Genomic DNA, 11,817 nt, shown 5'->3' on the forward strand with positions numbered 1-11,817 from the left:
GATATTAGAATTTCATATTAATAAAAGCTTGTTGCTAAATGGCACTTAATTAATGTTAAAACATTGTGTTGTGGAGAAAATGCTGTATTACTGTTCCTACAAATAAAGCTCTTTCAGATTATGTCACTTAAAATTTGTTGAGAACTTAAATATCCAACTTAACTAAACTTAATATTTTAAGTCAAGCATGAGCATACATTAAGTTGTGATAAATAATCACAGCAATCTTTTTTACAGTGCATGTTAGCCACTTGACAAAATAGTGTTGTCTGATCTACTTTTTGGGTACAAATGTGTTACTCGCAGTAAATCAAGAAAACGAGATTCAAATAAGACCATGTTGATCTATAAAACAATTAGTTTTCGGTTGATAAATGTATCCAAACAGTTGTAAAATCCAATAAAACGTTATACAGTGATTTTGATGTTTCTCATGGAAATTGAGGGTAACGCGAATATGATGTTTAAAATTGCTAATTTCTCTGGATTTAAATTTTTTTGGAAACATTTGGGATAATGCAAGTACACGTCAACAAAATGTAAAACATTTTTGAATATTTTAAATGTTACATATTGTGCCTTTAATGAAAATTTAAGTTCTCGAAATGCATCAACCAGATCACTCACAGATTCCCCAACAAGGCTCCTCGTAAAATTCTTTATTCATAAACTTGATGCAAGTTTACAAATATACTGTACATGGTCAAAATTCTCTTATAATGGAAAAAAACAAAAAAAACAAAAAAAAAAACACCCCAGAAAGCATGCCAACAGTGTGAGCTTTAAGAACCATTCCGTGAAATGGCACCAGAGACGAGCTTTGTTATTAGTTAATGTGAGGTTCATGTTCGGTGTGAAAACAAAAAACAAACAAGTCATTACTGTTCGGACAAGGAAACAAGAAAGACTAATCAGTCACAGAAATCTTGGTCAATGCGGACAAGCCCAAGTCAGCAACTCAGAGAACGCCGATGTACTTCTGAGATGAATAACTCCCTAAAAGGAACATCAGTCGGAAAGGTCTGCCTTTTCAAATCTCACCGATGAAAACCCAAGACCGAGCTCATCTCTGGAACAAGACAGCAGCAATTACTCGCAAAGCAGACACTTGAGTTACTCAAGACATTCCAGCTGTAATGGCTCTCTTGAATTACATTTACATGTGATTGGAGTAAAAGATTACATTTGCATCCATGTTAAAGATAATACGTATCCAAGAGCTTGCCTGTTATGGAAGTTCAAACTCAGGACTGATCCAAGAGGCACAATCACAACATTCTGTGCAAATACTAAACCCAAATGCCCCAAAATATTTACAACTGGAAAAAGTTGAAGTCAGAGGGGTGAGAAGCAACAAAAACATAAGTTACATTTGATTGAGCACTAAAATTCAGTAAACAATGGAAATCTGATGCATTTTTATAGCCAGAGCCGTCCAATCACAAATGGCCTTTAACACTTCTTATGATGGAACCAAGCCCCATCATAAAATACTAAATAGAGGCCACAGGAAGCTGTTAAAACAATCCCTTTCTTTGCTTTCGGGAACTAAAGAAAGTCCTTGAAGTGGATAGGTAGAGCAAACGGACCGAAAAAGCATTTTCTAATAAAATGGATTTTCCTGAGTTTTTAATGGAAACTGCAAGACGCCTTCACATGCGCGAGCCTTTGACAGCCAGTTTTATAATACAGTCTAAAACAAAGACAAAAAAATAGGGAGGTATGGTGTATTTTGACCAGTTCTCTTTCGCCGTTAACGTTAAGACTTTATACTGGACTTTGAAATCCGAGAGGTAAAATAAACAATGCCTTGAGTTTTGTATGAATTGTCCATCGGGCATGGAAAGAAACAGTGCTCTTTTAGTGTTGTGCTATGAGAAAAGTATTATTTGCGCTCTTGAATCCATCGATGCTCACAAAATAAAACTGACAGCATCAAAAAAACTCTAGGTTTAAGTACTGCTGATCATGAGAGGTCCATTAGTAATGTAAACCTCAAATGTCTCAATCTGTAACAGCTGTTTAATTGGAGCAGAAATTATGAACATCTTTCAAAACAGGAAATAACAATTAAGGGTGGGAACAGAAAAAAAAAAAAAAAGAGTTATGTTCATATCACTTATATAAATACAATTTTTAAGATATTACCCCAGTTATTTTGAGAAACATCAACCTTTTTCCCCCATTTCGAGTCCAAAAGTCCTCATGTGAAAGCAACTCTTGATAATTCCCCCACTTCACATAAACACCACATTTAAGACGCCTCAAATCCATTTACAAGTATACAAGTGGAGCTCTGTTCAACTATGGAGCCACGGCAAGATCCGCTTCGCCTTTTCAAAGCCAAAGCTTGCATTTGTCCATTATTGTTCAGATCAGCCACATGCTAAAAGCGAGCGCAAGGAAACTGAGTGGAGTTCATCCAAACGAGATCTGGAGCGAGAGTCGTATAAACGCCCCTTCTTCTCGTCCTCGATGTTATCATTAATATTAGGGGTTGCTTAAGAAGCTTGCGCATATAATTGTGGCAAATAATGATTCTTCAACAACATCAGCATTTAATGTACCAGTACATGTTAACTCAAAATGCATGGGGGGGGGGGACTCTATAGATACAAGAGCAGTGGCACATTGTCTTCACATTGTCTCTAGTTGCATCCATATCCTGTTTTAAGTTCAGTAAACCATCATTTAAAGTCCATGGCCAAAAGAATGTCCTTTAAAAGCAGACAGAGAGGATCAGATCCAGCATCTTCATCGAGCATCTCCATCTATGTAATAATCCTGAACAGAGCCATGCTCCAGTAAAAGTGAGGAGGAAGCAACAAAAAGTAGAGAAAGAAAAGAAAAACACATCTTTCTCTGATCAGACCACTTTGAAACGCCATGTTAGATGCCTTATTAGTACCAAGCCTCTTAAAGTCCCATCAGTATAGAAAGAATAAATGAGAGAGATAGAGAGAGAGAGAGAGAGAAAGAGAGCATGAGAAACAGACAGAAATCAGATGTCACGGGATATGGTCAAAGAGTCCAGCCTTGCAGGAGATAAAGGACGATGCAAATTTCCGAGCATTCCAGACAGCGAGAACGTGTCCCCTTGATGGTTTCAACTTATACGACGTCTCAAGCTGAAGAGGTGAAAAACATTAGTAAAATAAAGCAAAGGTTTGACCAGACATCCCATGTTTGCAGTGTGCAAGTGGATCAATTCTTCTACTAGCCATCTTCTTTAGGAGGTGTGTACCAGCCTAGAGGAAAAACATCAGAAAACACATCTGAGAGCAGTTCAAAGCGCATCAATTCTGTACCTCATTTTGTAGTTTCTCCACCTACCATTCTTTTCATGAATCTGAACCAATGATTTGTATGACTGTTGTGCTCTGGCAAGATTGTATTGATTCTGCACAAAAAAAAAGAAAAAGGGAAAGGGTCAACATTTCTGCAAGCAAATATTTTTGGTTTCTGATCATGAGGCGGCCAGACAAACCTTATTTGCTCCAAATTGCACTCTGGCTTTCCCTTTGACTAAGGTGGCATTGATTTGCATGATGACTGACTCTATTGAGTAGGCACTGCTCCAGCCCTATGATCAACGCCACAGATTAGATTGATTTTATTTCAGAGTTAGTTCAATAGTTAAACCTTAAAGTGAATTCAAACCTGTTTTGTAAGTAGCTCCATACACAAGGCTCCTCCTCCAAGAACATAGCTGGATGAGAAAAAAAAAAAAAAAAAAAAAAATTATATATATATATATATATATATATATATATATATATATATATATATATCAGGACACAGTAAGTTACTATGTATTTCTAACAAACTGTGATTCTGAAAATTAACATTATTTGTATAAATGATATTTTAAATGAATTAATTTTCATGAAATTAAAAGCTTCATGAAAAACAACATGAATTTATAATTAACTTTATACGACTGTGCATTCTAACATGCATAAGTGTTCTATATAAATCTGTACAAACATAAGTGCAAGTCTTTAAAAGTAAATATTAACACTGGCAATAGAAAGGTGCTCACCCTCCAGACAGGACAGGAGACACAACCCGTACAAAGGGAGGATCAAAAGGAAAGTTATCCTGCCATCAGAAAGAAAGAAAACAAAACATCAGTTGCGTAATCTTGCCTTTCAATCAAATTATCTTCAACCTGTATTTTCTTTGTAAAAAAAACGAAACAAAACAACACTAACTTTATAAGAGAAATTGAGCAGAATGTAGTCCATGCCTTCTTTTTCCTTCAAAACCTGCAAGTCGCTGTGTAACGGACTGTCTGGGTCAACCCTTAAAACACGGAAGAATGATTTTCAGATAAACCATCATCAGCCTAAATGTTATTTCATTTGTTGTGGAACCATACTTACGTCCTTAACTTGACATGCCACTCATACAGGCTATCATTGACTAACTCCACTGAATAGATACCTGGAAAAGACAGGATGGAAGAGTAAACAAACAGATCTGTAACAGTCCTTTCACTAGAACAAGATAAACTAATTTTCCAAAATCATTTTAAGGTGCACTCCTGACGTAGAAGCGGCAGCTCCAAAAGTGAAGCTACATGAAATGTGGCCAGATTCCAAGATCAGATCACATACTTTGTGGAGAAGGCAATCTCAGAAATGCGTTGTGATGGTGGACAAAGCAAAAAAATAAAAAAAATAAAACCTGGACAAGGGAACCGTTCTAAATTACAGGTAAGTCGTTCACTTAGAAGGCAACAGCCTACATAGGCAGTATGAAGGTTTGGAACAAACACATGGAAATGTCAAAACTGAAATTACCTGTCTTATAACTCTGTGATCTATAGATCTCCCTGAGTTCCTTCATGAGGCGGTCAGAGGCCTGAACTGAACCGGACACTGCACCCTAAAAGACCAACAAAACAGCATTTAGGGAACATATACACCACTACAAGGTGCAATCTTTCAAATTATTCTTGAGTGGATAAATGGCAGAATTTGTTAATAGAAAAAGCTGACCCAACTTGTAAATAAACCAAATCATTTGCTTTATTGCATTATATTACACATTAAAAGGAAAGGATAGAGTAGCAGGGCTCTGGCTCAAAGTGCCTTTCTGAATTGACGGAACTGTCAAAAAATATTTGTTGTTGGATAATAAATTTGCCACATGTAGAATTTTAAACCTACAAGTAAGTGTATTTTTATGATGAGAGTAACTGTTAAGTGAGTCTAACAGTAATGTGGTTATCAAATGTAGGTTAATCAGTCTGTGCTCTTGCTTTTATTTTTTTAGTTTAGTGAATTTAAAATCATTATTTTTGCATTAGACTACGCTATAGGCTAGTTATTTTCATAGCCTTCAATATGAACACTGTTTGTAGGACAATATTGGGCAGGATGTGAAATAACTTTTTTAATAAAAAATTAAATACAGATTTTTTTTTTTATCCAAGTAGAAAAACAGAGAAAATACAGAGATATATACCGTATATAGCCATTCACTCAAAAAATACAGAGATGTGATTTTTTTGGTCATATCACCCAGCCCTAATTCACACAAAATTATGTCAAAATGTGAGTATCATCATTAACATAGTCGGCTGTGTCTTAAGTGAGCATAAACATAAGATGCATGTGTAAATATTGGATCCGTGCAGCTCTTAATGTGACAGGTGCCTAATATTCCTGCTGTTGTCATATATTATATGTTCATCAAACAGAAGACAGAAAACTGAAAGAGACACAGAATTACCATAATAAGGGTTCATCTATATTAATACAGTGAAGATGGATTACTATTTCTGTACCTGAAAATCTAATTCAGACCTACATGAAAAACCTGAAAAGAACTTTACTTCATTTGTATATGTTCATTCTGTTGTATTTATTTGTGCTATTGCTCGTAATTTGATTATTTGTTCTTATTTTATTACCGACTGTCTTTAACAATATTTAAAATGTATATGAGTTAGGCTAGTAGTTTTTAGTGTCATAATCTTATCTATTAAGGTTACATGGATCAAAAACAATAACTAGCCCATTTTTATTTATTACTTTTTTGTGTGGGTGCCAGTGAAAATTTTGGCAGGGCAAGTAAAAATTTCAACTGGGCCAGTAGAAAAAATCCTTAGCGTTGGACCCTGGTTGTCATTGCTATTTTGCATCAATCAAAAAAGCTGCTTATTTAAAAGTGCTCCACCCAACCCCAAAGTTAAATAAAAAGGGTACCTTACCGAATGGACACTTACGTTCAAGTGGTCCTGCCTCTGGTTCTTTCGGATTTTCTCCAGAATTGCCAGATTCTCCTTCTCGATGCCATCGTCCTCCGACTTTTTCCCATCAACCGGTTCCTCTTTCATGTCATAGTGGTCTAGATCTTCAATATCCTGCTGCCACAGCAACAAACAAAAGAACGTGTTAGGTATCATCTAGTCTTTCGTCATAACTGGAATCATAAAGAAGCCTTCACATCCCCCAAAGCTTAATACCTCTGCCATTTCCTCTTCCTCCTCCTCTTCTGATGTCACTTCATCGGTTGTTCCATGCTGGGAACAACAAGAACATGAAACAAAGTTTACGTCAGCTCAAACACACCTTAAAAACGGGAAAAGGAAGGAGTGTAAGAAGGCTATGTAGGTCTGATTTGGGCTACCTTCTTGTCTTGACTGATGGGTCCAGCAGGAAGAGGCTGATCCAGCATCTCCACATCAGGATGCTGGGGCAGGTTATAGAGTCGGCATAAATCACAGATCAGCCTTTTCAGCTGCTGTAGGAGCTGCATAAGAAGAAAAAGTGATAACAATGGTGAGGAACTTTATTAGAGAATAACTAACTAATATAAAACAGCTAATCTACTATAAAGCATTGGGTCACAGAAAAAAAAAGCTAGATAAAGTGTGTTCAGATAAAGAAAAGAGTCTCATCCTGACCGACCAATATGTGGATTTAGGTTCATTATGGATTGGGGCTGCACGATTATAGCACAATCATATTTGGGTCAATGCATTATAAAGCAGGGCTGGACAATAAGGACTGTCCAATAGCCCGGCGCCAGCGTGATCAACGCTCGGGACAGTTGACGAAACTGCATCAAGGATTGCTGCATTGTTACAAAAGTTGGTAACACTAGGGCTGTGACTGTGGCAGTTTTTTACCACCACTGTGGTAATGGACTAACCACCGGTGGTGGCGCAGCGTTTTATATATATATTATATTACACTTTACAAATAAACTTGATGCGCCTTACCAAGTCTAATAACAAGCACAAACTGTGTTAAAAAGAATTTGACGTGCAAGTAAAAAGGTAGGCTATCTTTCCTACAGCGTTTTTCTACTTTACCACAATAAAGAATGCTAATATAATAGGCCTACTTTATAGCAAACAAAAATGGGTGAGAGGTGAGTGAAGATTTGGGAAAAAAAACAAGAGATTCCATGTCCAGTGGAGTAACTAATGGAATATTGTTAAATACGCTGATAATCGGGAGACTAGATTGCAAAACAGAATACAAAGCCGACAAAGCTTAAATGTATGGGCTCAAGCACAACTCTCTCATTCGTCACAAATCCAAACGTTTGGCTGCGATGTAACATTTAATTGCTAACCTATTATTTATTTTTGTATACAAAGCTTTGTGCTTCGCTCCTGTCATAATGTTGTTCATGTAAAACAGCATTCACATACCAAAAAATGTGTTTAGTTCACAGTACATTAATGTTAACAAATACAACCTTTGATTTTAATAACATTAGTAAATGTTGAAATTAATATTAACTAAGATTAATAAATGCTGAAGTAGTATTGTTCATTCTTATTTCATGTTAACTATGTAAAGCGTTACCCAAAGGTTTCTCATGTAATCATTTGCATGTGTTTTTAAGCCTTGCCAATTAAAATATGGAAGCGCAAGACACAAGAGAACTCAATTCAGTACTTGAGAAGTATATAAATATATATAAAATAATTCAGTAAACTGTTTGAGAAGTTTTGTGCGCGCATACACCCAGAGCGCACACCCAGGACTGTGTGCGAATACTAAATTGAGTTCCCTTTCACATGTTCTTGTGCTTGAATGGACAAATTCACACAAAATTGTGTCTTGGTGAGAGTCCATATAAACACAGTTGGTTATGACTTAAGTGAGCGTAAACAGTCGCATGTGTAACAGTATATTGGATTGGTGCATTTGCTCAAAGTGACAGCAGCCTGTAATAAACCTGCAGCGGTCTGCTTTAATGAAAATAAAACAACAAAGGACAAAGTATTTGTCTTTAATGATACTTAATTTATATTAGTTATACTTGTAGTTTGTGGTGTCATAACCTTGTTTATTAAGGTTTATTTGAAATAAATTACTTTGTGGAGGGGACAGTGAAAATTTTGTCATCCTCAGCATTGAAATAAATATGCCAAGTTCTTAGAAATGTACTCTATTCTTGTTGGTTTCATATGAATTTGACAAACTACTATACCATTTAACAAAAGCTTGAATTAAATTATAATAATCTCATTTCTCTTTCAGCTGTGTAGACATTTTAATCATTACTATTTTCAAAAATGTTTCATACCAATGTTTTTTATTTCTATGATATCAAATCAGTTGCATCAACCTGACAGTTTTGACTTCCTGAACTCCCGAGAAATATCGAAATGGGTTTTGATTTAAAAACATGTTCTTTATAGATAGGTTTTCAGGTCACTGTGTGTATGAATTGCATGTTTCATGTATTTTTGGAATAAATTAATAGATCTGGACAAAGATGTGAAAATATTAGTTCAATAAAACAGAAAATAATCAATTTTAATAGATTTAAGATTTATTTTCATGTTTTTTGAAGGAAGTCTCACATGCTGCATTTATTTCATTAACAATAATATTGTGAAATATTACAATTTAAAACAACGGTTTTCTATTTTCATATTTAAAATTAAATGTACTCAAAGCTGAATTTTCAGCATCATTACTCCAGTCTTTAGTGTCACATGATCCTTCAGAAATCATTCTAATATGCTGATTTGGTGAAACCTTTCTTCTTATTATAAATGTTGAAAACAGCTGTGCTACTTAAAGACCCACTGAAGTGCCTTGAAATGCACAGCGTTATTCATTGTTGACGTAATTTCCACTGAAACAGGAAGACAGGGCGGGACAAATCGAACAGCTCCTCCCCTTTTTAAAATAGCCAATTGCGTTTTGTTAATATCACAGCTCAGCGAGAGCCATTGAGCTTGGTAAAGCTGCATTTGACAGTTTATGACAGCTGTCTAACAGATATCCCTTTCAGATTTACTATGAAACTATTACTAAAGCAAAACCGTGAACATAATCATGCTGAGGATGTGTAGTTTGAAAAGTGTGTAATTTATGTTGGTTCACGGCATTGGTGTTATCTCTTCTACTCGTCAATGCTGTTTCTAATGCCGAGTCTAACTGTTTCTCCACCATATAGCATTCTGTGCAGAATTCAAATGGGTCCGATATATGTTTTATGGTCTGCGGCGACTTGCGTATATGATCTGCTCTGTGCTATCGTGACTGTACCAGAGACGACTGTGTTAGCGCTGTGGCGGTTCGTGTGCAACTAACGCAAAACCAGACTTCATTCGCCACAATGGAAAGCATGTTTCCACTGTCTGAATCATTTCCTATCCACTATATAGTGCTACTATTCACCATATAGAAAATAGGAATTGTGTGAACAAGTGACCAATTTCAGCCACAGCTTCAGCGTCTATTTGTAACGTAGGGGGCGGGACTCTTCAGATTCTAGAGAGCATTTGATTGGACAGAAAATCTGATGAGAAGCTGAAGTGCAGAGTGATGTCATCAAAATTGTTGATCCATATTGGCAGAAGTGAGAGACTTGTAAAACGTGATACATTTGTCTTTCAAGATTCAGATATATGTAGAAGTCTTACTGTCACATTACTGATCAATTTATAGCACCTTTACTTAATCATTTTTTTTAAAAACCTACTGACCACTAACTTTTGAACAGTAATGTACATTAAAATACTTATTTTGTGTTGCATTTTGATGATCACATCTCATTGAAATCTTAGATAGCGGAAACACCTCCTTACCAAAGTATTGCCTCTTCTGACATCCTCTAGCCGTTCAAGGACTTCGGTCAGACTTGGGTCATCGGAATCAACGAACCATATTGGTGGCGTTGAGGGGTAAGACTCCTACAAAAATATCAAGAGTTACAACATCAGCATCTTCCTAATTGCATCCAAACCCGTCGTCCTTTCACAAGGTTACTGAAGTCTGATCGGATCCATTCAGCCACTTGCATAAGAAGCCACATCAACAGCTGCCAAACCAATGAATCAAACTCGTCTAAATGAACACCCAAAAGAGAGCACAGCAGACCTGTGCAGTGGAGTGTGAGTCAGAGCTGATGGTGATGTTCCTGTTTCTGTGGACCATGTAAAATCATGTGAACATTATGTTCCCATCCACTACTTTGAAATCTCCTCCCATCATTGGAAGGACAAAATGATGGCGAAGTGATTTGCTTCTGCTTGTCAGGACCACACACACTGACCTTACAGCACCACACACATCAAAATATAAACTCAGCGAACTAACTGACCTCAATAACACCAACACGGCAGCTAGTTGCACTGCAGTGGCGTTGCAGCGCGTTTTCATAACGTAGACAGTGAACGTTATGACAACACCTCTTGATAATCTAGTAGACTTCATATTCACTCAACATACGTGCAGATCGTGTCCTCTGAATGGCTGTGAAAATGTCAGGAATCCCTCAAATTACTAAGTTTGGAAATGCGCTAATATCGCTAGCACACACCATTAGTAAACATGATAGCAATGAGGAATTACGATAACAATTACATTGCAACAAAATTACGATAGCTTTAACTGGATATAGAGTTGGATCATTTTAAATCTACGCATTTCTTAACAGGCCTCGCTAAATGAAGAACTTCGACAAAACAGCTAATTAATTGCCAAATTAGATAGCCAACATTATAACTAACTGTTAACATACAATATGTGGTTTCATTACAACATGTATATTCAAAAATAGCATCTCAAAGTCGGTCTAGAAAGACAACAACGACAAAAAAACATTTTGTTCAAAACGTCGTTTAGCTAAGTTAGCTAATGTATCATTTTTGCTAAATTAGCACACAAGCGAATTACCTGCTAACTAACTTAATTGCAAAATCCATCACCGACGCGGAATAAAACAAATATCCGTTTTATTTAACTATCTCGTGTTTGATATGATCAAATAAGCCTGAATATTAGCTGGCGAGTTTGTTTAGAAAACACAGTTAAAGCGAGAGCCAACGCAGTTAACTTTGTTAGCTAATCAACTAGCAGGCTAAATGTAGCTCGGGCTAGGAGTGTGTACTTGTTTATCTGCTATTTTGACATCCGTTTGAGGATATACAATCGATTCTGATAGGTCTAAATGCTTTTATTCGCATTATGATGGCTTTAATCGAGTCAAAGGGGGGTTGCGGTGATGTTATTTCACTCGGCCTTGTCTTGTTCGCATGTAAGCTACACAAGGCTGATGAATCTTACCGTGATGTTGCAGTGAATAATCAGCAGCTTTTCTCCTGTCACATTAAACTGGCAGCTCAGTTCATCGGGCTTCCAGTCGATTATTCTGAATCGCTCATGGTTTGGATCAAAGATTGACTCCAGGAACTTTAATTCGGCCTTGAGCCCCGACACCGACATCTTCCACTCATCTCATCAGCAGCCAGGCCGCGGGGGGAAGGGACGCGCACGGATACTGCGAGCGCGCAGCTGATCCCAGGGAGTGTGTGTGTGTGTGTGCGTGCGC

General features: G+C 36.8%; 1 protein-coding gene across 4 annotated transcripts; it reads right to left on the minus strand.

Moving 5' to 3' along the window:
* Positions 1-644: 644 nt before the first annotated feature.
* Positions 645-11,817, minus strand: ube2q2 (ubiquitin-conjugating enzyme E2Q family member 2). 4 transcript variants are annotated; one of them, XM_084094349.1, is made up of 13 exons: positions 11,553-11,817; positions 10,073-10,177; positions 6,640-6,762; positions 6,476-6,532; positions 6,221-6,373; positions 4,806-4,890; positions 4,386-4,446; positions 4,215-4,305; positions 4,043-4,101; positions 3,661-3,709; positions 3,488-3,583; positions 3,334-3,400; positions 645-3,248 (listed from the first exon to the last, which is right to left on the minus strand). In XM_084094349.1, exons 1-13 carry the CDS (start codon positions 11,709-11,711, stop codon positions 3,217-3,219), a joined length of 1,137 nt encoding a protein of 378 aa, XP_083950475.1. In that variant the 5' UTR covers positions 11,712-11,817; the 3' UTR covers positions 645-3,216. The 4 variants fall into 4 exon arrangements, with proteins under 4 accessions (XP_083950475.1, XP_083950477.1, XP_083950476.1 ...); XM_084094351.1 differs by having other exon boundaries at positions 6,236-6,373; positions 11,553-11,809; XM_084094350.1 differs by having other exon boundaries at positions 6,236-6,376; positions 11,553-11,809.

The sequence above is a fragment of the Abramis brama genome (assembly GCF_963993115.1).
Source record: "Abramis brama genome assembly, chromosome: 20".
In the NCBI taxonomy this organism is placed as follows: domain Eukaryota; kingdom Metazoa; phylum Chordata; class Actinopteri; order Cypriniformes; family Leuciscidae; genus Abramis; species Abramis brama.